The 27,441-nt window shown below is 41.9% G+C and overlaps 1 protein-coding gene across 5 annotated transcripts in view; it reads left to right on the top strand.

The window, feature by feature from the left end:
* The window catches only part of fgfr3 (fibroblast growth factor receptor 3), a 78,319-nt gene extending 58,917 nt beyond the window's left edge, over positions 1 to 19,402 (top strand). For 3 of the 5 annotated variants that reach the window (XM_088918826.1, XM_088918809.1, XM_088918842.1), the window contains exons 9-18: positions 2,784 to 2,962; positions 4,306 to 4,454; positions 5,663 to 5,784; positions 6,499 to 6,609; positions 7,137 to 7,327; positions 8,302 to 8,424; positions 10,714 to 10,784; positions 13,060 to 13,197; positions 14,457 to 14,562; positions 15,302 to 19,402. In XM_088918826.1, coding sequence (XP_088774952.1) covers positions 2,784 to 2,962; positions 4,306 to 4,454; positions 5,663 to 5,784; positions 6,499 to 6,609; positions 7,137 to 7,327; positions 8,302 to 8,424; positions 10,714 to 10,784; positions 13,060 to 13,197; positions 14,457 to 14,562; positions 15,302 to 15,466 — 1,355 coding nt within the window. In that variant the 3' untranslated portion in view covers positions 15,467 to 19,402. The remainder of the gene's footprint in view (positions 1 to 2,783; positions 2,963 to 4,305; positions 4,455 to 5,662; positions 5,785 to 6,498; positions 6,610 to 7,136; positions 7,328 to 8,301; positions 8,425 to 10,713; positions 10,785 to 13,059; positions 13,198 to 14,456; positions 14,563 to 15,301) is intronic. The other 2 variants (XM_088918818.1, XM_088918833.1) reach the window with 1 other exon arrangement.
* The last annotated feature ends 8,039 nt before the right edge of the window (positions 19,403 to 27,441 follow it).

Genomic DNA, 27,441 nt, shown 5'->3' with positions numbered 1-27,441 from the left:
AAAGCTATTTGCTATTTTCAGGTAACTCCCCGAGATTTTCTCAGGACTTCTGAGCTATAAAATGTTGCTGACAGTTGCACAACTAAGCAGTATTTTGGATGAGTGTGTGGATTAGTCCATATTAATGTAATTGTATGACCGTGTTAAAACACTAATTAAGGGTGTTGAATAACTCTTGAATGGATGTGCCCTGCTGTTTGAGTACATCTTAATGAAACTGAAAAGTTCTCATTTCAAAACAGGTTTGACATTTTATTTTAAGGACATGATGACACATTTACCATTTATTTCATATTAATGTCCCCAGGGCTTGTGTTAGCGGTCCCTGTGGTTTGTGAAGAAAAGAATTCCGTTATTTCAGCATTTCCAGAGTGCTTTTGCATTTAATAGTAAAAATGTTCTCCCTGGTGCTCCCTGCCAAAACAGATGGTAATATCTGTGACCCACTACAGTTGCTGAGCAGTATGAGAGATTACTCTTAGTGTTCGCACCCTGATTTTTGACAATTTGCAAAGCACATAATTGAGTCAGGGTCTGATCCTTCTTTGAATCATACAGATGAGGTTTGTTTAATGAATCCCCCTGAGTTTACAGCAGTCACTCGGAAATTACGCTTTGGTCCTGCTAGCAGTATTCCTATTATAAGAAAGCACACATTTTTAAAAACCTTTTCTCATTGAAGTGAGAAATGAAAAGCATAGAGTCTCAGCTTTTATTTGTTTCATTCAATAACAAATACAAACATTGTGAATACAGCAACCTCTTATTTGTTAGGTCGATTAGTTATCTTCACTAATTAAGAAACGGCACGGAATCAGTAATTCCCATATGCTCAAAGTGTGTTACTGGGGCAGAGAATGAGGTACTACCTTCATCCCCCAGCCCATGTGATATGGCCAGACAACATTTTTCACCCAGCCTGGGTTTGTAACACAAGCTGTTGCCAGTCAATTGAAAATGCCAGCCCATCCAGCAAGGTGTGTAGCCCAAGATATAATTACTCATTAAGGACAGCGTGCCGCATGGGGTTCTACCCAGCTGTGAAGAACAAAAGCAGAACAATCCCATTATGTTCAGCTCCTTAATTACTGCTTCTCAGGCTAGCTGATTTGTTTTTTTTTATTTTTTAAGCATCCCACCAAATGGCATGTTAGCATCAAACTCTTGCAGATACTGTGGAAGCACCGGACTCTGCAAGATGCTTATTAAGACAATGAATAGTTTAATTACTTCCCCAGAGAGGACCGACAGGGGCTGCTGTCTGTCGGAATTGCCTGTATAGTTGTGACCCCCAGGAATACAGCAAAATTGGAATCTCAGTGTTTATTTGTATTTTTCTCGATGTGCACAAATTATGTGTGATTAGCTTTTATGGACAAAGTAATGACAAGGCAGCTTTTCACGGTTTAATATTTTCCTATTAAAAAAATTAATGATGTAGGATCCCAACTCTTAGAGCAGGGCTATCCAGTCCGGGTCCCAGAGGGCCATTTCTGCTCAGGTCTTAACAGGAAAGTTACCTCTAAATCTGCTGGTTACAGGAACCAATTTGACAGCTTGTCCCAGCTCTTCAGGCACTGCTGCTTTACAGAGACTTAGAAAACGAGCACACACCCTCTAGGACCAGGACAGCCATGTCTTAAAATGTATGTACATATTACTATAGAGTACTTTCGTCCTGTAGGATCCCAAAGCACCTTGCCTATAGTGCAGCCTTCAGCAGCCCCAATACACAGCAGTTCAAGTGGAGGACTGAGAAAGAGCTTCACCAATTGAGTTAAGGGGAAAGGCCAGACTATGCAAGATCAGAGTAGAACTTAGCTAGGTCCCTATTGTTGCAAACACAGTCGTGGGATCTTTAATAACCAAGCTGTCGGGACCTCTGTTTACATGCCTCTAACAGACAGGAATTCCAGCAGCTTAAGTACAGAATAAGTACTTAAGCCTTTTGGAACTGTGGATCCACAAGGAATAGTGCCATCTACCAGTCCACTAACACCACTCACAGCAGCAACTTCATTTTTCTTGTCCTGTCCCAGTACTGAGCAGTACCAGCCCTGCTTCGCTCCTGATATCTGAAAAGATCCGACTAAGAGATGCGAAGGTTTTCACTGATATACATTAAAATGTATGTATACAAAAGCATTTCTGTTTCATACCAGTTATTACTGCTATGAAAATAGTCTGACTTATCAAAATGTATGTTTTGCTCAAAAACAGCGCTACAAAGTTAGTCAGCAGCCAGTCATTTGCAAAGGATTAAACACTTCTGATTTTGATGCCCTTGTTTGCAAAGGCCTTTTTAGTGTCGGTGTCTTTTTCTTTTGCTTCACTTTCAAAAGTCCATCCAGGGTATAAGTAAACTCATTGTCGTTAGTCATGCAGCTAGGTATAGTCTATTTTGTCATATTTCAAAATCCAGCAAATTATATTATACCTTTCAATCCATAAATCATACAGCTCTCAGCTCTCACCAAGAAGCTTATGCTACTGAACAAAAAACAAGGCTGGTGCAACACTGATTAGTAGAGATTGCTTGATGGGGATGTTAAACGAATGATATGACTGTGCTGGGAAACAAAAACCTGCATATTAAAGAAAAAGAAAAAATTATATTACATTGAAAAGGCAAAGCCACATTTGAATAAAGTTGTTGTACAAGTAGGCAGAGTATTTCAGGTGTCTTTTGAAGGTACTCCTAGTTTGCTTTCAGTCTCTAGTTCAGGAGGTCTAAAACCACGTCAACTCATCCCCTGTTCACCTTTGACCTCTAACCCTCACAGCTATAGAAGAGATAGAGAAGGACGATGACTATGCTGATATCCTCATCTACGTCACTGGCTGTGTACTCTTCATCCTTACCGTGGTTATCATCATCTTGTGCCGCATGAGGATGACCACGAAGAAGACGCTCACCGCTCCTCCTGTTCAAAAGCTCTCCAAATTCCCCCTCAAGAGACAGGTAACAGAAAGTAGATACAAGATTACTGCAAGCCTCCCTTTTATTTCTCTCTGTCTCATCCCCAGGCCCTCTGTCAGTCTTGTTTGTCTTTCTGAGTAAACTCTCTTTCGTTCCAACAGGCTCTTAGTTTCACTAGCTGCCAGTGAAACTATGTGCCTTGTCTGTGCTCTCTGTCACTCTCCTTAAGGCAACATGCAAAAAAAAAAGAACTGTAGTGGAATATTTTAAAAACTATCCAGCTTTGTCAAGTCTTGTTGAGAATTATTTTATTTCTTCTCCTGGATTTTGCTGACTGAAACATTCCTCCCAGGGTCGTTACAATAGTTTGATATTCAAGGGCGGAAATGCTGGTTTGAGACAGTGTTTTGTTGTTTCTGGTAAAACTCTCCTTCAGGTCACCCTTCGGCCAATTTAGTTGGTACTGCTCTGAATTCCCTCTGGCATAAAGCCTTTTTTTTCAACATAGATATATCCCATTTTTGATGCTCTTCACTGAAAATGTAGGCCGAGACTGATTACTGATTCCATACCTTACAAAATCCCCACTCATATATTTGATTTCTAACCTAGACAAACACTCATGAATAAGAAGTTAAATGATTTGTACTCACAGCACAGGACTGGATGTTTGCAAATTGCTCCTTGAATAAGGATCTCTTTATTTCGGGCATGTGGGAACAGCCACGGGTCTGATCTGTGCTGGATCTCAGTAGTGTCAGCTAGGGGTAGGGAGAATATGAATGGAGGTGGGTAGCAGATGTGTCTCAGCTGGACGGTGGTAAAGTAGGAGGTGGTATGGTAAGTGGCTGCTTTTCATTTGGGAATCCCAAGGGGAATGAAACAGTGAAGCAAATTTGTAGCCTTTCCACCCTCGAGACAAAGTGTAGGTCACACAGAAGGAGCAAATGAACCTCTGGGCACTGAAAGCAAGAACTGTTTGAGTCAATTTCCTGGTCACTTAGAAAACCTCTCCAAAACTACCACTTACAAGTTTTTTCTCCACATCCTGTCTGTGTGTGCAGACTTTATTACGCCTTTTGCATTTACTGCATATATATATACTGTATATAACTCATGATTACCTAGCAATTCTTTAATGTACCTCATAACCAGCCTTACAGAATTAAAGGAAACACACAGAGCAGTCTGTTTCGTATCAACATTAGACTTGTAATGCTAGAAAAACTACAGTAAAGAAAACGTCATTATGCAAACAAATCGGTTTGTATCGTTTTAATAGCAGGCCAGTTTGGAGGTAACAGGATTCTCTGTGGCTTGTTTGATTGAACAGGTAGTGTCACCTTTTCAGAGTCTATAACAGGTTCTGTTTTTTGCATTTCAAGCAGGTGTCCTTGGAGTCCAACTCGTCCATGAATTCGAACACCCCGCTGGTCAGAATCGCCCGCTTGTCCTCCAGCGACGGGCCGGTGCTGGCCAACGTGTCAGAGCTGGAGCTGCCCGCGGACCCCAAGTGGGAGTTTCCCAGGTCGAGGTGAGGGGGACTCCAGGGGAACAGACAGGAAAACGGGGGAGAACTGGGTTATGTGCGCTGAAGTCCCAAGAGCATGGTTCACTGGCTCAGACTGGCCCAGCTAAGCCCTTTTTAAGGGGGATTCTAACTCGGAGAGTTTTAGTCATAATTACACAGATTAAGATTCCTGGTTTCCTTTCCACCTGAGCTCATACTTCCCTAATTGTATCATTATTTGCTTAATCGGTCAGCTTGAAGGCTAGCCCTGTTCTGGAGAAGGTGGAGATTGAAAGAGGCTTATAAAACCTGCTGGTCAGTGGCCCTTGTTAGGCTCCCCTGACTGATAGTAAACACTCAAACCTGCGGTTCGTCTCATACTGAGTAGGTTTCCGACTGCAACACCATATCACCGCAGAGTAAAACTACCTTTCTCACCGCAGTCGAAATCCAGATCATGACCCGTATTGGAGGGTGAGATGTTTATCCCCTGGCGAATTCTTCTTCACAGTGCATGTACCTTTGGCTGTGAGGGGTGACCACGGCTCTATCCACTTATTTTGTACAAGCTAGGAAAGTGTAGGCTTGCCCTTCATTGCCAAAATGACTGCTTTAGTGAGAAGAAAATGTCTTTCAGTGAAAATCCCAGCGACATCTATTGGTAACATTGATTGGGTTAATTTCTTAGAAGGAGGATCTAACTCATGGTAGTACAACAGATGGAGATGCATTGATCGATTGATCCCCAGTCACCTTCATACTTCACAGTTGCAGTATTGAGATGTCATTTCAGTCGAGTCCTCTAAACAGCCATGGAGAAAGGTTAAAATGGAATATAATGCCTTGACTGTTTTTTTGGAGAGCAGTGCACAGTACAGCATTATTCCTCCTCACATACATCCATACTGCAGCCCTTGATCTCTGTGCCTGCTTTCTCCACCATAGAGGTGAAAGCTTGGGTAAAGGATAACGTTCCTTTTGAGGAGACAAATAACCAGACTGTAGCTCAATGTGAAAAGTTTCCTATGGACGTCTACAGAAGGCCTTTTGTCTGTCAGAGAAAAGGAGAAAGGGAAAGAGAAGAGCAGGGAGTAGAGTAGTCTACTGCCATATGTACACGTATCTGCTACTACATGTGTGATTTTATAAAATCAATCTAATCAATTTAATTTGCTAATGCAGAGATACATTTCCATTCCTTCAGAGGTCACAGTCGAACCGTTCTGTTTCAGGTTGACACTGGGAAAGCCACTGGGAGAAGGTTGCTTCGGCCAGGTGGTCATGGCCGAGGCTATTGGGATAGACAAGGAAAAGCCGAACAAGCCCCTCACTGTAGCTGTCAAGATGCTGAAAGGTCAGTATAAGAAATAAATTAATAAACAGACGGACCATTGACAGCTAACAAAGACTGCTAGTGGGAAGCTAAATCTAGGTTGAATTATAACCTAACACTGCTCAAAAACTTTTTTTTTTGCTAAAAAGGGGCAAAGGCTTTTTAATGACCTCAAACTAGTAAGTACGTCTTTAGCAGGGTTGTTCTTCAGTTCCTGTTAGCTTAGCCTAGCCTACCATCGAGAGTGCACCTGCTGTACAGTAGATATTGTACACATACGGATACTGTTTAAAGTATCTTCAGTGTAAACACACAGACACTTTTACAGTAAGGAGGGGGCTGAGGATTAGTTAAAAATGAATGTTTAATTTCTTAGGTTTTATAAATACATTGTAAGGAGTCTAACATGACACCATAAAACATTCTTTATTGTTTGAAATTTGAATTCCTGATTCGCATGATATAGCACTATATTGCACTATAAAAGTATTGCACTATAAAATAAGGAATATACCCCATCACACTTAACGATTCACTGTCTTTACTTTGCCACAGATATGCTGAACATAATTAGTGTGTATTATACTAAAGGAAGAAGATTCTAGGACACAGATTTTCTGTCTCTCATCTGTTTCAACTGGATTGGAACATAAACTCGGATGTTTCTGTGATGCTGTGTAGGACAAGCACAGCCCTTATCATACTACTCTTCTTGTTTGCCTTCTGTCTTTCCAGATGATGCCAGTGACAAAGATCTTTCTGATCTGGTGTCTGAGATGGAAATGATGAAGATGATCGGAAAACACAAGAACATCATCAACCTCCTGGGAGCTTGCACACAAGATGGTAAGTGTAAGGTCTTGCCACCTATTGACCAAGATGCTTCATGCTTGTTCTATTCACACAGATCTAAAAACGACACTGAAGTGGCCACTCCGACTGTGCTTAATGGAGTAATTCTGACTGGTGCTAAACATCTTATTTCCCAGAACCATTTTGGAGCATTAATCCCTAAGCAGAATTAAATTCCATAATTGAACTAATTTGCTGGGATGGTATACACAAATAGACACAGGTCCATGGGAACACAATTTTCTAAATAACTAATATCAAATTGGCCACTTGTGTGGAATAAAATGTTTCAGGACTACCAAAGGCAAACATTTTGCAATTGACAGCGCGTCTGCATTCTGAAGAGGCCGGAACACGTTTCCCAGGTCCTCGCTGGCTGATGTTCTTCGCTGGCTGATGTTCTTCACTGGCTGATGTTCTTCACTGGCTAATGTTCTTTGTTGGCTGATGTTCTTCGCTGGCTGATGTTCTTTGCTGGCTGATGTTCTTTGCTGGCTGACCGCCCGCTCTGCTGTTCCCAGGGCCCCTGTACGTGCTGGTGGAATACGCATCCAAAGGTAACTTGAGGGAGTACCTGAGGGCCCGGCGCCCCCCCGGGATGGACTACTCCTTCGACACCTGCAAGATACCCGATGAGCAGCTGACATTCAAAGACCTGGTGTCCTGCGCCTACCAGGTGGCGCGAGGCATGGAGTACCTTGCATCCCAAAAGGTGATCAAGCCCCGAGCTGTCCTCACTCGATGGCACTGGCACAGAGCTGAGTAACCCCCTAGGCCTTTCTGAAAATGGACCAGTCCAGATGATACTGGCCTGCAGCATGCAAAGCCCCTAACAATGGCAATCCCTCTTGAATTAGATAAGATTAGATCACTTTATTGGCCCTACACAAATTTCTTGTATTAGGAATTTGTCTTTGCGCATACTCCAACTTGCTCTCCCGTGAGACACACAGACAGGGAGAGAAGCTTGGGGTCAGAGCACAGGGTCAGCCATTTATACGGCACCCCTGGAGCAGCTGGGGTTAAGGGCCTTGCTCAGGGGCCTAATGGAGTAGGATTCCTCTGCCGGCCATGGGATACAAACCGGCAACCTTCCAGCCACAGGCGCAGGTGCTAAGCCACAGAGCCACCACACCGCCCCCTTCAGTGATGTTTAGAGATGCTTTCACTTAGATATGTGGCAAGGAATGCAGAAGGCAAGACGGACATTTGAAAGGATTTCTAAATGTAACCCTGTGCCTGTCCATTAGAAGGCAAAACACACTTGCTATACCTGGTAGAACTGAACCACATCGTAAACCATTGTGACCTCTTGCACAGATTTCACCAGTATAATTACGCGTTTAGATAAATGCACATTCAGTTTTCAAGAGGTTAGTTAATGAAGGTCTTCGTAGGGCATTAAGGGGCTTTATTTTTATTGATTACAGGCTAAGGTCAGGGTATCCATTTTTTACTCCACATTTTCAGTGAGAATGTCTGTAAACAACGTCAAAATATATCGATCTAACAGCAACTGACATATATATCTGCAATTTCCCTCATGGGATTAATAAAGTATCTATCTAATATACACTAATTCAAATTTATACTTATACTAATTCAAATTTATACTTATCAAATATCATTTGAATTCAGTTCAGATTTCTAATGCTGTTTTCATTGTTTGAATTTTTCCCCTTCCAGTGTATTCATCGTGACCTGGCTGCCAGAAATGTGTTGGTAACCGAGGACAACGTGATGAAAATAGCAGATTTTGGCCTGGCCAGGGATGTACACAACATTGACTACTACAAAAAAACAACAAATGTGAGTACCGGGAAAAAAAGTGGGTAGCTAATACAGTCTGACAAAAAATGACACAACATGAAATCTGTGCATTGTGGGTAAAAGAAACAAGACACTCGTTAACATCTACATCCTGAATATTTATTGGTGATAATTTCCACAGTAACCAGTTATTAATTAGGCATCACTGTTACTTTCCCAACTGTTCTCTCATGATTTTCACATTCTACAGTGGAAGCAAAATTAATGATCGTGCTGGATACGATCAATATAATCTGAAACAGGAGTTACTTATAACTTATAACTCTACTTATAACTCTATGATCCATAACATGAAGATGTTGGTTTACAGCTAGCAAAGAGCCTGTCAGATCAGTGGTGTACTATGTTGGTGCTTCATTTGAAGTAAAACAAAATGGCGACAAAGGCGATTGTTCAAATATTGGACCAAACATCTTTGAGTAGAGAAATCCAATGCTGAACAAAATAACCAGGCCGATTACCTTATGTATGGATGGGTTTTACTCATTTGCACCACCTTGTAATCAAAGAGTAAGGTATGTTTTACTTGGAAAACCTAGGATAATTCAGCAGGGGTGTGCTGTTGTGGCATACAGAAGATGGCTTTGTGAATGCTTCAGTTGACATTAATTTCCCTATCTCTTATGCCCTCTCCCTTGTGCATATCTCCCAATGCCTTTATCGTCACAAACAACCCGTGTTCTGCTTCAGTTGGGATCTCTCGTGAGATGTACATCAGGATCAGAACTAAGAAAGTTTAAAAGCCTGCAAGCGGAAGAAGGCTCAAGTCGGCCCATCAAATTCATTTGGTACTCATAGCGATTTGATTTGAGGACCTCGTCCAACTTTATCTTGAAAGAAACCACGGTATCAGCTTCAACAACATGGAGAGTTTGTTCCACGCTCCCACAACCCTTTGAGTAAAGAAGTGCCTCCTGTTCTTCCTTGTAGTTTCTACTTGTACCCTCTGGTTTGTGTTTTACTGTTTTACAGTTTGGGGGAAAAAAAGCCTGCTGAGCTGAGTTTGTCAGGGCCGTTGAGGAATTTGTTAATACTTGTGTCAGGTCTCCTCATAGTCTCCTCGTTTCAGAACAAAAAAAGGTTCCATTCCTTCAGCATGTTAGTGTATGACATTTCCTTAAGCCACAGGTTTCTCCGGGTAGCTCCCAATTCCAATATCATTTCTGTAACACGGCAACCAAAATTGGACAATCAGTGCACTAGTAAGGACCCAATAATCTTAATGAGTCCTTACCACTGCGTTACACAATTTTATCTGTGCATCCTAGCATTTTGTTGGTGTTTTTAATTGCTTCCCCACATTTTCAGAAAAATGTAAAAGACTTATCCACAAAAACTCTTAAACCTTCCTACGATTTTCTCCCTCTCGATTGTATCACCTGTGTGACGCGTTAGACATCCGGAGGAGTCCTTTATGAATGGTAGTCTTGGTGAAATTATGGTAGTGTTTTTAAACCTAGATTCGGCCTTGCATTTACTATGCTGTCTGATGAAATCAACATGCTTTTGCTTTCTACACTACACCCAAATACCCTCAGACTGCAATGATAAACATTTTCTAAAAAAGTGCTGTGTTATAGGTGTCAGGGCCTTCTGCAGTTCTGTGTGTTTTCAAAAGTGTTTAAAACGTTTTTAAACGGTCCTTGATTTATTTTTATTAGACCTCACGTTGCTTTGTGAGCTGACTTTGTTTTACTGTGTTTCATCTGGTCTTTTTTTATTACAAAGCGGCGGCTCTGTGAAAAGGTGTTACATAAAATACATAAGATTATGATTGAAAACATCTGTTAAGGGATAACGCTACTTCCCGGGCCACTGCAAAACGTAAATCAGAGTAAGAGTGAAGATACTGTGTCAAATTCACCTCGATTGATTTACAAAGGGTAGGATGCATTTTGAAAAAGCCTTTTGGACATGAATGTTAGCGTCCTTGTACACAAACAGCTGCTTTTTCTCCCTTGGATGTGCTTGTCAGCGCTTCGTGTGCTGCCGAGTCAGAAATCTGGCCGGAGCACAGCGCGTCTCCTAAAGCCGGTTTTTGTTCGGGCTGTTTGCGGACAAGCGCTCCTGCCCGGCCGGGAGTCCGGGAGCGGTATCGCGCTTCCGTAGACGTGAGCGAGGCGGCGGTCCGGCGCAGCTGCCGGAGGGACAGATGTGATCGTCGGGATGCGACGCGGAAAGAGGATGAGAAAGGAGGGATTGAGCTGGAGCCACAGAGGCAGACTGGAGAGCTGACAGATCACTTGTTTTGTTCTCTCCTCGTTACAGGGCCGGCTGCCCGTGAAGTGGATGGCTCCAGAGGCATTGTTTGACCGGGTCTACACGCACCAGAGCGACGTGTGAGTTTTGATAACTTCCCCCAGCGCTGCTTATGTTACTCCTGTTTTTTTCATGCGCGCGGAAAAACGCATAAAACATTCATTTCAGTAAAAGGAAAGCATTATTCTTACGGGCACGTTTCTTTGTGCCGAGTTCATATAGTGTGCATATGTGTTTTGTAAGAATGGGGGGATGACTTCCAGTTTATCCACAGCTGTCACTGCGTATGTTCCAGTGAGCCAGCTGTAGGCCTTCTTAATCTGTCAGGAGAAATTGTTTTATTATTATTGTAAATGATAAAATATATTTTAATAGTTTTGCTTTTATTAAGACAGTCCCCCGTCTTTTGACTAGATATAATTGGGGCTTTCCAGTACCCTTTTTTACATATTTTTTTATTTTCTTTCCTTTGTCCCCCTTCTGAGTTTCAGAAATAAGGGTATCTTTCACTGCAGTCTTATAATCACAGTCATGCATCAAGGACCGTTGCAGTGTTCAATAACATCAAATGCATGTATAGAAAGACATGTTCAATTTTATATTAGGCAGTTGGGAATCAGATGTGTGATTCTAGTATGGAGTTGTGAAACTGTGAAATTTACATGCTCTTCCTGTACTTGAATACAGGCTTCCTCCCGCTTTCAGAAATCATCCTGGCTAGTTTAATTGGTGTGTGTAAACTGTCCTTGTTTGTACACCCAGTGATGGTCTGCTGTCTCTTCCCATGGGGTACAATTCTGGGAATAAGTGCCTTTTTTTCTGATAATGGATGGATTTATTCACTAGTCTGCTCTTAATAGCCCTGTCTAGAATTTGTTCCAATAGATTTGATTCTTTAACCTTCCAGTCTGCTTTTCCAACTTGAGCAAGAAAAGTAATGGAGCAGGTAAAAGCCGGCTGTCACTGGTCACTTTTTGTCACTGGTCAGCTAGGTGTCAACGCTCGTAAACCCCTCCTCTTAAGGACGCTAAAGCCCTTTCTAGTTTTGTACTCATTTCCTGCCCCCCGTCCTATAAAAGCCGGACGTTCCTGCCAATCTGGGCTCAGCTTTGGAAGATGGACGCCCGGGAGTCCGCCTACCCGCGAGTCCAGGAGCATCCGCTTCACAATGGTGTCCTGACCTTCTGGTCCCGTGACCCTCCTTTTATTCCCCCGGCCCTTCGCCGGATCCCGTTACAGCTTCTAACTCTGTTAGTCTTTGTCTTGGATGGACCACCCGGCTCTGGACATTTGCTTCGTCAAGGATTTCCCTGTGGACACCCTTCGGACTGTTTGCCTCGGGCACACCCCCCTGAACACCAGCGCACCTAGAACACGCCCCCTGTTTTCCTTCCAGCCCCTTTGCATGATTTTCCCCCCGTGTTTTCTTCACTCCTCTCCGGATTGTGCTGTCTGCATAGGGTCCTGAAAGAACACCTCGTGACACTAGGTTGTCCGTATCCAAACAAAGCACTGAGCAAATCAGCGCTTTTGCTGTGTGTTCTTTTAGAAAGCAGCAGAAAAGAACTATTGGATCCTTTACAGGGTTATTTAAGCAGAACATTTTCGATAGGCCAGGGAAGAGGACCAAATTAGAGATTAAGATGGCTAGAGAGGTAGCTCTATTCTCCCATATATATATATATGTGCACTCAGATTACCTTTATTTCACATCATGCTTATATAAAACACTAAATTCATTTTTAAGACTTTTGTTTTCAATTTGGCTGACATGAAATGTGTGGTTCGAAGTCCGATACATCAGTAGTTTCTTGGCATACCCTTGGAAGTGTCACAACCACCAAAGCAACCGCGACGATGCTCCCTTGTGCACCTCAGATCTTCGGCAGGACAGAGTGCAGGCCTGCACAATTAAGCATTAAGCAATACCAGGGATCACTTTACAGCAATTAGTGCTCCAACCAGCCTGTGGCTGCCGGTTTCTGCTCTGCTGGAGCTGTGCGTGGATAATTCGATTAGCTCCGCTCAGCGGTGCTTCCAGAGGGAGGTGGAGGAGGGGGCCGTCTAACAATGGTCCCATGGTTAATAGATGGGCCTGTCACCTATCTGATTAAATGCTCATTTCGAGCTCTGACTTTGCCGTGCCGTTCTCTCGCTTTGACAGCAAAGGGCTCAGCCGGGCACTTGGGGGGAGGGCTTGATGTGGGAGTTCAAAATGGCCCCCGAGCTGGACCTACTATGCTTTTACAACATAAGGTGGCACAACAGCAGATGCCTGTGATCCGCGCTCAGGGGTGACTCCAGCTGCGAAGCAGGAGAACAGAGCTCGACTGTGTCCTTTCCTTGCCCCCTCAGCTGGTCGTACGGAGTGCTGCTGTGGGAGATCTTCACCCTGGGCGGGTCTCCCTACCCTGGGATCCCAGTGGAGGAGCTGTTCAAGCTGCTGAAGGAGGGCCACCGCATGGACAAGCCTGCAAACTGTACTCATGAGCTGTAAGTCCCACAGACTGATGCCCTTAGTAAGGTGTCTACCTCGCTGGGCCGGGGCCTCGGCACCACTTACTCCCCTTCATCACCTTCCGCCAATCAAGCCCACTTGGTAATTAAGAGCTAATTGACCCATGAATCATCCTTGGACGATCCCAGGCCACCAGCTTCAACAGCTTGGCCTGGCAGCTTGTTTCTGACCCTCGCCACCCACATGATTTGGGTCCCCAGGGCTGCTCCCCAGCCTGAGCAGTGGCCCCGAGGTAGCACCCCTGTTGAGGTCGCCCGTCTGTTTCTTTGAGTGGGCTCACAGAGTGCAGCTGGCATCAGGAGACGTCAGCTGTGCTTTCAGAGATGGACGTGTGATGAGGACAAGGCTCTGTGTCCTCATCTCATGGCTGCTCATGAGGTCTCACAAAGGCTGCACACATGCCCTCACACATTTATATACGTACGTGTTTAATACTCCCCCGTGTTTCCTTTGTATTGTTATTATTGAGACTGCGTTCTTTGTACTGTGTTCTGCAGTCACTTTATTTTATCCAGCGGCCTAGTGATTCCCTAATTATTTATCGTCCACCATATTGTGTCCGTTTACAGACTCTGACTCTGCCTGGGCCCTTAGTGGGGGCCAGAGGCAGGGTTTAGTGTTTATATCCAAGTGCACACTCACAGAAGTCAGTCTGTATTTTACTTGGGTATCTGCATTTTTTTTTTGGAGTTTATGCTTGCTGGACAGGGTGAGGTATTTACTTAATAAACAATCTCAGTACCATTTTGGAAATTGTTCCTAAGTAAAAGCTTTTGACCTTCATGAGGCTCCATAGAGTTGCCTCATGTTTATCAGGGTGTGATCTCACATGAGGCGCAGTTGTCCCTGTGGTCCCTGATAAAAGCAATAGGATTAGTTGTGTGATTAAAATTAACCTTCTGAGTAGTAGTAGAAGTTCTCACTGGTCAAGCTTCAAAGGTATTTCATTAAAACAGATACCCTCTCCAGAGCAACAAAAAAATTATTTTCTTCTTAAAAAGCTCAAGAAGACTGCACTGAAATCACTAAAGAAATCACCCAGGTTCCTAAATTTAGTTTCGATCAAGAAGATGAAACCTGTTCACCAGGAATTAATATGTGTGTGTGTGTTTATGTGAGGGGAGATTTTAGAAATTCTTTTACATACACATTTGCGAACCGAATCCGGTGAAAGCTGAAGGCTGTCACCAGCCTGGTAAAGCGTTTTGGGCTGACCCCCGGCTTTGTCTTCCAGATACATGATCATGAGGGAATGTTGGCACGCCGTTCCGTCGCAGAGACCCACGTTCCGGCAGCTCGTGGAGGACCATGACCGAGTGCTGTCCATGACCTCCACTGACGTGAGTGCAATCAGCTCTCGCCAGTCACAGAGTCGTCCCGTTCCGGGGCTCCCACCCTGCTCTCAGAGAGCCCCCGTCCAGCTGTCATCGGAGGCCACCCTAAACCCCGGTTCTTTAAAGATCGGAAACACTGGTTCGGAAGCATCTGTTGTAAAGAAAGTGACAATGGCGCTTGGGGGCTGAAGGATATTCCAATTTTTGTTCCCAGTGACCTTGGTTTTACTTTATTGAGCGTACAGCCTGTTTGATCGATCACAGTTCAGTTCTTTCAGGCATTTAGAAATTGATGGCCTACAACACCTGCTGGACTGGGGCTTTTCAGGACCCTGGACTGGAGACTCCTGTTCCAGTTGATCATTTCAGACTTAGGGAGCCTGTTCCTTTTTTTTAAATGTTTGCTAAGCTTCGTCAGGGAGCCTTTTTTCTATATGATTTAGAACAATCTGCTTGGAGGGCCATTCGCGTGGACCGAACAGTAATTAAAACGCGCACGGTCTACATGTTCCCACTTAGCGGCCCGGTCAAAGACTTCTTCTTTGTGCTCAATTTCCATAAGATATTTTCCTTAAAATACGCTTTTCCTTAAGATATTACTTAAGCCTCCTTGGTGTGAATATCCCTCCACAGGGGTCCTTTGTAATTTACTCATGTCACCTCGTTCAAACGGGCAGGCTGGGAGTTATTAAATGAGCTGCATCCATCAATGTCTTGTGTGTTGTTGTTTTTTTTGCTTTGGCAGGAGTACCTGGACCTCTCTGTGCCTTTCGAGCAGTACTCCCCCACCTGCCAGGACTCGAACAGTACCTGCTCCTCGGGCGACGACTCTGTATTTGCTCACGAGCCCCTGCCAGATGAGCCCTGTCTTCCCAAACCACACCAGAGTAATGGTGTCATCAGGACATGAGCCGTCAGACTGCCTCCTAGACGGTGCACTAGAATGTGGGCCTGGAGCCTCGGCTGAGACTAGAAGGAAACTCAATCTTTAAGCCGTGCTTAAAAACAAAAACCCGCCAACTCCTTCAGCCTTACATTAACTTCATTTGCTGTTCTTGCTGTTTTCCGAAATGCTGTATACAAAGTCAAAAGGCACTGTTTGACTCGAAGGAGCTGTTCTTCCTTTTTCCCTCTCACCAAGACCCGGACTAATGTATTTCCTATAGAAGCCCGCTTTTTTTTTTTTGGTTTTAAAGAAAACGATGTTCTTCCGGCGGCTCCACAAGAGCCTACTACACAAGAGCAAGTGTTCCAGCAAAAAAACAGAAAAAACCATTTCGTGCCTACAAAGCTGAAAGACAAAGGACAGAAAGGAAAGAGGGTTCTTACATCATAACAGAGAAGCCTTTGGCATAAGATGCTTTTATCTGAGTTGGTGCAATTAACTGCTTCTCAAGAAATCCTGGTTCCCTGAACCCTCTGTGAAACTGGAGTCTCTCTCGGTCAGTATCCAAGTTTATTCTACATATATCGAGTGGCATGAAGGAGTGTGTTGTGGTATATGCAAGAAACGCCCAGCATGCGTGATGGAGTGAAGTGACGTGTGTCGTCGTGGGGAGAGCCACAAGGATGGAGGCAGACTCCCGTCAGAAACTGCGCTTTTCAGAATCTTTTCATAAAGGCTGGAACTTAAGGCCTACCAGAGCCATCGCGCTCAGAGCCTGCGATCACGCCGTCAGTGGGGAGAAAACAAGGGAGATTTTGTAGGTATGAAATACAGCAAGTCACCCCTGTGTTGGCCTTCAGTAATTGGAAGGATTTAAAACAGGAGTACATTGTGACTTTTGTTTTGTTTTTTGTTTTTTTAACTTATATCTGAAAGGTTTATATTGTAAATATATAAATACAAATATGTATCATATTGCTAAGAGTGGCAATGTACCTAAAAGAAATATTCATTAAAAAATCTCCTTTTTTTTAATCGTAAAAAACATTGCAATCTAGGATATACTGTTGTGGTCATATAAACATTTAATCTTTTGAAGCGTTATAAAAAAAAGTTTATTTGAATAATTAACATGTATATTTGTAAAGTTATTTATAGACTTTTAACATATCTGTTCATAGTTTTAAATGATTAGGATAGACATTTTGGTACTGTAAACAACTTATTTTTTTCAGATTTTAATTTTTTTTAACTTATTAACAACAGAAAAGAGACAGGATATTTTCTCAGTTGTCAGCTCGTTTTTCTCCCATTGTAATCGAATTTTATTTTGTTTACAGTTGAAAGAATGTATAAAATTGTAAAGATGCGTTTAACAGTGTTTCTTCAAAGGGATAAGCAATTTCTTTTACAAGGAGGCAAAAATGTTAGTATTATCCTGGATTGCAGTGAACATTGAAGTGTTAAATCAGGCACTGTAAGAGCAGTGATTAAATCTCCTCGAGCTCCACCCTGCTTTTTAATTCTTCAGCAGTTAATCAGGTATTACGAGAAACGGCAGGGTGGACGTTTTGAGTAAACTCTACCAATAAAGTAGCAGGAAACATCCTTGATATGCACATTCTGTGTTTTGAGATTTAACCACTGCCCTATAGTGTTCCTCTTTGAAATGAAGGCATGCATTGTGGTGTAAACATTCCACAATGCAAACAAAAGAGTGACTCTGAGTTATGCTGTCATCTAATTTATGAGTATATTTAGTTTTTGCAGAATTGCCACCATATCTAGTTATGAAATGCAGATACACAAAAAAAGAGGAAGACAGCTTTTACCTTCCTTCTTCTGTGTGTTCAGTAGGGTGCAACTGTTATCTCTCTCTCTATGCTTATTTTAATCTCAGATACTACTACTGTATGGTCCAAAATATTGGTAGGTGGCAGGGAAACCACACCAGGTGCTTTCTTAAAAACATGTATGTGTTTAAAAGAACAGGTAAAGTTTTATTCCACACTGCAAGGAAAAGAAAAGAGACAGAAGGTTTCAAATGTGGAGCCTTCTTCGTGTGTTTGAATGCTCCCTTGAGAAAGATTCTTTTCTATTGAGAAAGATTTCAATTCTATTGAAACACTGGGAATCTGACTCTTTAGAGTAAACAGACCACCAAGTAAATATACATTGCAAAAGGGAAAGTGAAGATTTTCCATATGGCTTGTATGTTACGGGGAAAAAAAATCCAGTTGCTGCTAGAAACATAACTGCAGTTTTTATCTTGGCGCAGTTATTGCAAATTTACTAGTCCCCACCCCCCCACTTCCAGATGCAATTTAATTGGCCCATTTTTTACTTCTCGTCTGCAAAGTGCCTGGGAGTCATTACCATAGGAATGAGGGTCGATGGGTGTGGGCTGAGGGGGGCTTGTACGAATTAAAATTAATCCTATTTGAATGTAACGTTGGCCAACTGAGGAAGGGAAGGACCTGTCTTAGAGGCTTTGCATTGAAAGAAATGGAATACAGGGCACTTCTCTGGTATTATTTCAGTCTCCCATACACATACATATATACTGGGAGGCATTAAATATGCAAAAAATGCTATTGGTTCCTATGCTCATTTGTTGCATTTTTAATGTCACTTAGTATATGTACATATTCTTTGAAAGTTGAGTAAAAGCTTTCCCTATGGTGAGAGTATTTTTTATTCCTTTTCTTATTTCTTCAAAGCACCAGATGCCACCTTCTTCAGAATGAGCACTACAGCCTTGTTCTGAGAATTCTCTAGTCTGTTTGAAACCGTCTCTGGAGGAGGTTGTGGGGGTAGTGGGGGCTGGGGGGAACTATTGTTAGTGCCAGAACCCTCTCATCCCTCCCCTGATACACAATCACTCCCTCCTCCCTGCTGCAGGAAGAGCTCTGCGCCGGTGGCAGGCCTCATTCAGGCTGGGGGGGCGGGCGGTGAGGCCCAGTCTCTTCAGATTGTCGAAAAAGTACCTCATTTCATGTTATACTTCCATATTAAACACTGCAGTACATGTAAGTGATGACCCTGCCTGCCTATTAATTGAAAACTGTAGAACAATAATTAGAAGAATGTTCCTTTCAAAGAGAGTGTATAATGTCCCTCATAAAAGAGAGTAGTGAGGGCTGGCTTTTATTAAATAGAAGTCAAGGAGAATGTCCTACAGGCCTTTCACCCTTCCGGGTATGTTTGCCTTATTGTGAAGGTATCCAAAGTCAAACCTCCTTGTGAACGGCCAGTTCAGTCACAGTAATGCAGTGAGATAATCTGTTCACCCTTGTATGTGTGTGTGTATGTGTGTGTGTATGTGTGTGTGTGCACATTTGTGTTCTTTTTTTTCCATCTTCAAGTTTATATAATTAGCAATACTGGGATGTCAGACTTTCTTCCATTTAACTCTTTTGTTTTTTGAAAGTATTTTAATAGTGCCATGAAGCTCTTACTACATAGAAAAAAAATAATTTAGTTTGAAGTCACTTAAGTGATTGTTGTACATCGAGTAGATTTTATATAGCTGTGTGATTTGTTTTGTAAAATTATAGAAAAAAAGATCTTTACAGTATTTTCTTACAAAATCCATCAGAATATGTGCATTCCATGTACCTATTTCCAATGTTTAAAAAATGAAATACATATTGTGCAAATTTTTCAAAGAATTAAACTAGATATCTATATAATTTATTTTTTTGTTTTACTTTTTTTTTTACAAAGTTGTTGTAGAACAGCAGACATAATGTTTCATATTCAGTGCTTTTGTAGTTTTCATACCTGTATTTTGCCACATTTGAAACATTTGCATAAGGGTCTTTATAAATGCGATGTTTGGTCACATTCCACAGAAGTGAATGACTTCAGGTTGGCAAAAACCTCTATATTTTCATATCAGTCTATGTGCCTGAAAAACTTCTGATGTTGAAAGTTCTTAAATAAACACTAAACGAGTCATGATGTGATGTCCATTGTTTTTATTTTAAAATTCAATTGCATATTGCTTTTGTTTTTGAAAATATTTAAAACCTCAAAATCTCTAGGACAGCTCTGAAGATCATAAAGTACTCTTACAACACCATGATATACAGTACAGTGTTTTGCAAAATTATTTTAGATCCTTTTTATGGTGTTCCATTTTATGAAACTACAAAATGAGCCGTACACATTTTTTCAACTTACGCAAACTCAGATAGTAGCTAATTGACTCAAGGGTTTCATCCAGCTGTTTCTTGTAAGAAGCCGGGGTATCAACTTCTACCACACGGATATTTTGCCTCCTATTTTTGGCTTTAAGCGTGTTGTCACATGTAAACCTCACACAGACGGGGGCCACTGAACTAATTTTGTGACTTGATCAGGTCATTCTGCGTACCGAAAGTAATTCAGGTTGTTAAAACAAAGGGTTTGAATATTTATGCAATCATGATGGTTTCATTTAATCTTTCTTTAATATTAGTTAAGTATTTACTTCATTCTTTTTTTTTTGCTTTGAATGTGTGGAGCAGTTTGTGTACATAACAAATGTTAATCACTTCAAAGTGTCATGACTGCAAGCTCTAAAGCAACAAAATGTGAAAACTGTGTAAGGGTGGGAGTGCTTTTGCAAAGCACAGTATAAACATATTGACATCTCGGCACACGTTGTAGCAACAGAATGTAGAGATAATCCCATTCCGCCAGGCTTCCCTGCCTCCATTGAAGTAGCTTATTGATCCGAAATCCTTATCAAGGCCTCAGTCCACTTGTACCAGTGACAGTCGCAGCTTCATCAAGACCTATCTTACTAAACGCAAATTACCAGCAGTTATTGAAGACAGCTCTGACGTGTCTGAAGTTCTTTTCTGATTCAATGCTGTTTGTTAGCAATGGCAATAGTAATACAATCAACAGAGGCCATAGATAATATACAACCTATAAATCACATGTGAACAGAAGTTTCTCCTGTTTTTTTTACCAACCTTTTAATTTTTTTTTTTATAAACTTATCGGACACTCTTGGTATCATTTCACTCCTAGATTATATAAATATGAGCATGCTGTGCATACGGGTGCAGTACTGTTCTCACATTGAGCAGAGGGCAGGACATCAGTGTGTAGTGAAGGAAAGGTGCCATCTTCAGGGCTGAGGGGGTTCAGGCTGAAGTAATAACTCCTCTTGGGTTGATCAATACACTGTATATATATTTGAATTATACTTTTCACTGGTTGACTGAGGTCAGCACAGTGGAACCGTGGTTAGCATTGCTGTCTCACAGTGCTGGGCTCCTGGATTCAATTCCTGGGCTGCTGTCTGTGTGGAGTTTGTATGTTCTTGTGAGATTTGGTTTTCTCTCACAGTCCAGAGACATACTGGTTTATTTTTTTTCAAGGGGAGGTCATGTCCTGCGCAGGAATCGAACTCGGGCTTCCTGAATATGAGACAAAGCTCTTGTGCCAATACGCCAGTCTGCCAGTGGGTTAAATGGCTGGCTTCTAGGATGTCAGTGTTTGTGGCTGTGTAGGCCCTGTGAAGGATAGGTGTCCTGTTCAGGGTGTATCTGGGGTGTGCCCCGACTCCCCTGTGACCCTGCAGTGGATCAGGCTGACTGATTTGCCCAACATTCATTACTGCTATTCAGGGCATTTACCTCCCAGTAGCAGGAATGTGGAGAGTGGGTGTCTGAAAATGGCTCCTGTATTTCAGAAAGCTGGCCCTGTTCCTGTCTGAAGTGTGTCCTGACTTGAATATCCTGTCTCTTGGTGGAACTTCCTAACTGAGCTGAAGTGGGCCATTCAGTAGGAAGTGTAAGACGGACTTGTTTTCTAATTAAATGAATGTTTTTGTGAGAAGTGTTTGCTTTCATGGTAAGTTTCCATCCCTCACTTTTTCCCTGTGCTTGGATTTGGGGAGCACTAGTGCTGGCTGTTTGATGTATTCCTGAAGAATGCCTCCTAGCAACTGCTAGTTGCCTTATGTCTCCAGCAACGTGAGTGTATTTGAATTAACATGTGTTTGAGAGCTTGGTTCATCCTTTCAAAAGATTTTCAACATCCCTCACCCTTGGTATAGGGCTGGAGTGCTTTGTTAGGTCTTATTGGGAACCAAGTATGTTGAAATCTCATTACTTTTAGCACTTAGCTTTTTGCCAGCCCTCTTTTATCTTCTCTTAACTCTACTAGCACAACAGTTAGATAATAGAAGTAGAAGAAACATATTATATCCGCTAAACATATTAGTATGTGTTTTCTGTCAGTGCAGAAAGCAGGATATACTTCTTTACATAAAGGGTTGTGGGAGTATGCAACAAGCTACCAGGCCCTGTGGGTGACTCTTATACATCAGTTTCCTTCAAGGAACGGCTGGATTAGATCCTTCAATGAACCCAAAACTTCATTGTTAACTTTATTCTGTTCAGAAGTGGTCTCAGCAGAAAGGAAAATAAGTTTAAAACAGCTTCTTTTGTCTTGAGATTATTCACTAAACAGGACATAGAAAATGTTTCAGGTTAAAAACGAGAGATGAAATTAAGAAGCTAAATTTAGAGAAATTAAGGCAGTTAATATATGGTATGTTTCTGGCCACACTGTTTTTTAATTCATACTTTGACTTCAAATTTGTCGTTTTCTTTTTGTACGCAAATGGCAAGAAAGCGATGGTGAACAGCTGTCAGATAATCTGTGCGCAGTGGGCGAGTCTTGAGAAAATGAAGCCAGCCATATTTAGGGAGAGCTTTATATAGTTCAGCAAGTCAACAAGTGAAAAACATTTCCTGACTGAAAAGGGCCGGCAGTGAGGAAGAGAGGAACTGTCAGAAAGGGAAATTGGGAATGCATTTGAAGCTTTGCAAAGATCCCAACTCTGTGACTTCACTCTGGTGTTAAATGGTAATTTTAATAGCTGTGGCTATCACTCTCTTTATATAATGCCAAGCTGAATTTTAATTATTCCTGCTTAGCTCAAACCACAAAGTCGTGTGGTTTTGTGTATTTACAAACTGTCTCCATATTAGTGTATTCAATAGAATTAATTATTTCCATCTGTCTGAAAAAGGCGCGGTCTCAACCCTATAATCTAAATTTATTGATCTGAGAATATTTTGTACTTTAGTACAAAAATGCACATGAAGACCAGAAACACTTGGCACAGGACTTTGGGGGTGACCAAACTTCGTGTTTACCAACAGTCTGTTGAAGAGAACAGGGATTTTGTGGGGAAAAAGCCTCTGTGTCTTTTCCAGGAAAATTCAGAGAGATCACAGTCCTGGTTGAAGTTCAGACAGATTTCTTAGGCATACCCAAATTCAATTCAAATTCAGCTGTGAGGCCAGGACTGTAGAAATTGAGTGCAACTAAATTCAGGGGCTCAGAACAGGAACCACATCTTTAAAACAACAGTAAGTGCAGGAACTATGAAACCATGTTGGGGAAGCTAATCCACCAGAGTTGTTCACAAACAGGCTTGGTGAGAGTTTAGAGTCATCAGCAGCCAGATCCTCAAGTGTCTTTGGATCCTTTAGCGAACTGTCCCCTCACAACACCATGGAAAAATACTTCAGACAGTATCTGGGGCTAGTATGCATTTAGCACACATGAAAAAACATCATGTTAGTCAATGAATGGAGCAGGAAATTATAAAAGTGTTGACATGGAAAATATTAGTTTACATAGCACAGGCACAGAAGGAATTGGACATAAAAATGGTGGGTGCGTTGCACTCCAGCAATATTGAATTCATTTTTCATTAGCTTTCCTTTTCTTTAAACTTACTTATACTTACTTATTTACTTATACTTTCTTTAATGTTGGGAAGCAAACAAAATAATTAAATGTCTTATGCTAAAGGCATCAATAATAATTAATTAAAGTCAGTATTATTCAAAGTAATACTGCATTCCAGTCATGCCAAAGTGTGAAGTAGTGGTTAGGGTGTGAGACTTATATGACTGACTGTACAACTGGAAGGTGGGAGGGATACTAGTGTGTCAATCCATTCCATTTTCTCACTACTTTATCAATTTCAGGCTTTCAGGGGAGCCAGAGCATATCCTGGCTGGCAATGGGCACAAGGCAGGATACAGCCTGGATGGAACGCCAGTCCATCGCCTTACAGACACAAACACAGCCCGTTTTGCTCACTCCACACCTGTGGAGACACACCAAAAGCCGGGACAGTCAATCAACATTATACCTCTTGCAGATGACGTTCACTCACTCACACCTCCTTCATAAGAGCATCATTCTGCAGTTTTTCGTGTTTTGCTTTAAGAGCCTGATGAGGTGAACATCTCCAGCCAGACCACAGGCTGTGCACTCCTTTCAAGCCAGGAGATGTGCAACGTTTGCCTGCGTTTAAAGCTTATGAAAGTTAAACTTGCTGTTTTGTGTGATATAACATGATCAGGAAAGCTGATGTCCCTTGAGTCTCTCAGTCCTGGTATACTTTGCTGACTAGTGTCTTAAATCAGCCTACTGATTCTCCCCAAGACTCAGAACTCAGAAGCAGGACCTCCCTTTCCTTTCCTGCTGTACTCGTTTATACCTCATATACAAATATAAAGACACATAACGCTATGTAAAGATTATACACTTGCTATATAAAGAGATTTCATAGGCAGTCAAGAATTCTACTTCCTAATCCATCCGGATGATTCAGACTCTTTGAGATAACCACTTTGAAAAGAGCTGAAGTAAAAGAGATGTTGCTGCAATTCAGTACATGAGGGAGACGGAGCCTATCCTAGCAAGCAAGCAACAGAAGCAAGGCAGGGTACATCCTGGACGGGACACCAGTCCATAACAAGCCAGACACAGAGATGCAAACACACTCACAAACCAGTGTTGATTTTTTCCAAAAGCTAATTAATTTACCAGTATGTCTTTGGACTGTGGAGATCATGCAAACTCAGAAATAGAACCCCTTATTATTGTTATTATTATTACTATTATTATTATTAACTACATCTTTTCAACTTTCATCAGAAAATCATTTTCCTCGTGATGGTATTATTAGGTTGTTTGGAGTAATTCGGGACAGAAAGGCCCCTGATGTCACCAATAGGTGTGCTGAACTAGTTGTTAGGTTGCAGTTCCTGCAGGTGATCTAGGAGGAAGCATTTAGAGAATAATTATAACTGAAGCTGATTTCATCTAATTTAATTACACAACAACTGGCAGCCCACTGAAGCTCAGCAGGTGTGAGCCTGGTCAGTACCTGGATGGGAGACCTCTACTAAGGTTGTTGCTGGAAGTGGTGGTAGTTTGGCCAGTAGGGGGTGCTCACCCTGAGGTCTGTGTATAGTGACAGGGACACTATACTGTAAAAAGGCGCAGTCCTTCAGATGGGAAGAAAAAATGAGGTCCTGACTCTCTGTGGTCAGTAAAAATCCCAGGATGTTTCTTGAAAAGAGTAGGGGTTTTACCCTGGTGTCCTGGCCAACTTTCCCATTGGCCCTTACCAATCGTGACCTCCTAATACCCTCCCTCTATGAACAGGCTTTATCACCCTGTTCTCCCCTCTGAGAGCTGGTGTGTGGTAAGTGTACTGGTGCACTATGTTTACGGTCACATCATCCAGGTGGGGCTGCACCTTGGGGGTGGTAGAGGGGAGTCCCCATGACCTGTAAAGCGCTTTGAGTGGAGTGTCCAGAAAAGTGCTATATAAGTGTAAGCAATTATTATTATTAATATGTTTCTGCAGGATAAACCTCCTTAGGATCCTTTCATTCACATTCCAGAAATCTTTCCATCACCATTGGCTATAACAGCTGCACCTTGCATTGTTTGCTTACTGCTCAAGTCATTAAATTATGCATCGTTTCTAAACTTTCCAGACCAGAGTGGACTGTATGTTTTCTGTATTGCTCTAATTGTTTCGATCACATGTCATTAAGGAGAGGAGCATCAATGACAATGATGACAGCTAGACACTGGCAGGAGCACCCTGTAGACCGGTTGGTCTGGACAGGTGTCGGGGTTGAAGAAGCCTGGGTCTGCCCAGTACAGAGATGGAAGATCTCCAGGGTCAGACCCAGTTGCTGCTGTATGTGATGTTGGTGGACCAGTAGGTGGCGCTCTTCACTCTGGAAGAAAAAGGCATCCCTGCAGGGTGACATGGAGCGCTAAAGGAGGTTCCATTCTTTGGATGAGACATTAAACTGAGGTCCTGAATACTTGTTCATTACAGATTCCATGTCTTAGTTTGTAGGATTAGGGGCATTTACCATGGTGTCCACATGACCTGTAGTGTAGTGGGGCTGCTGGTATATATTGACTTTCGGAATGTAATTTCCCTCCCGTACACGAAGCTGGTTAAGTTTCTTTCCAGTGAAAGGTGCTATACAAATGCAATTGTTTAGAAAATAGGCTAAATAGATGCTATCTGCTGTTTAAATATTTTTTCAAAAGAGAATTTTCAGCTCGTGGCAACATGACAACTTAGCATGAACTAAGGTTAGCGTTGCGACCTCACCCTGCTGGGGCTCTGGGCTCAGTTCCTCTGTGTGGAGTTTGCATGTTCTCCCTGTGTTCGCCTGGGTTTCCTCTGAGTTCTCTGTTTTCCATCCACAGTTCCAAGACAGGCTGGCAGGTTAATTGGTTTCTGAGGAAAGTGGCCCTGGTGTGAGTGTGTGTGTGTGTGTCCTGCGATGGACTGGTGTCCTGACCAGGTCATACCCTGCTTTGCATCCATTGATTGAATAGACTCTGGCTCCCCCACAACCCTGAACTAGATAAAGCAATGCATTACAATGGACTATCTATGGAATTCTGTCAGGGAATTGTTTTTACAGCATGTGAAGGTTCTAGAGCTCTCCCTTTCGCATTAAAGCGGACTTTGAACTTTGGCAAAGCCCTCAGGAGAAAAGTCAGAGAGAAAACAACTTCAGAGTAGATGTTCAAATTTCATGTAATTAGAGAACTCAGTCTAAGATGCCTTTGAAGCAAATGGCCTAAAGTGAGGCCTGCTGCTTCACTCTGTTTTTTATTCATGCCACTAAAAACAAACTTTCCATTTCTCTTTTACTTGTTCCCTTGTTGGCTTTCATTTCAGGCAATTATTAGCTCGAGATATTTCAATCACTGCTGGATCTTAAGTTGTACCGAAAAACTCAAAACAACAAGACCATTAGTAATTCCTGTTTAAAAGTTACATGTAAAGTTTTTAAACAGAAAAAAAAGCAAAATATTCAAAAGAACAAAGCATGTCTTCTATCCTTTTGCGTGCACTTACAGGACATATTAAACACCATTACTGATTCTGTTGATTTTTCACAGCAGAAAGATTAGTTTCTAGATTAATTTGGGTAAATATCGAATTGCCTGAGTAAAAATACTTGATCTAATTACTATGAAGTCCATGTGGATGGCTTAATTAGAGAAGCCTCAATGGACACAACTGCAATTAGAGGAAATCGTCAATTAAGACAGAATGAACTGAGACACAAGCTTTTGTTTGCTGCTTTTTTAATTCAAATATTGTTGCTACCATTTCTGAGCTTTTTATGACACTGTTTGCCCAGGATGCCCTTGATGCCTCAGTCTGTCTGTGTGTCTGTGTCTGTCGGGACGTGGAGATTATTTTATTTATTCAAGAGATGCCTTTGGTTTCAGTTCAGGTACATTATGATGGAAGCTATTTCCATTCATCTACTGTCTTCAATTCTGGTGTGTCTTCCTCTAAACCTTGTTATTCCTCTGTACGGAGCAGTTCTGTTCCTACTGAATCTTTAACAAGGAGAGAAAGCCAGTTTCTTTGAGATACTTATAATATTTAATGCCTTTCTGCTTTGGGGTGAGTCCAACAAATTAGGTTTGAAGTTGCTCTCAATTAACAGTGCAAATTAGGCCTATTGTGCAATTAAACATGACATTCTGGACCCTGTAGCAACCTGACTTTCATTTTTGAAGATAGAGTGCCACAAAATGAAAAACACAAAAAAACTCACAGCTGATTATAAGAGATATGTTAGATATTCACAGTCTTATTACATTTTGGTTAATTAATAATTAATTGTATT

Source organism: Atractosteus spatula, chromosome 1 (genome assembly GCF_055471065.1).
Source record: "Atractosteus spatula isolate fAtrSpa1 chromosome 1, fAtrSpa1.hap1, whole genome shotgun sequence".
Taxonomy (NCBI): Eukaryota; Metazoa; Chordata; class Actinopteri; order Semionotiformes; family Lepisosteidae; genus Atractosteus; species Atractosteus spatula.
The sequence above is the reverse complement of the archived record's forward strand: the minus strand, read 5'-3'. Positions and strand labels throughout refer to the sequence as shown.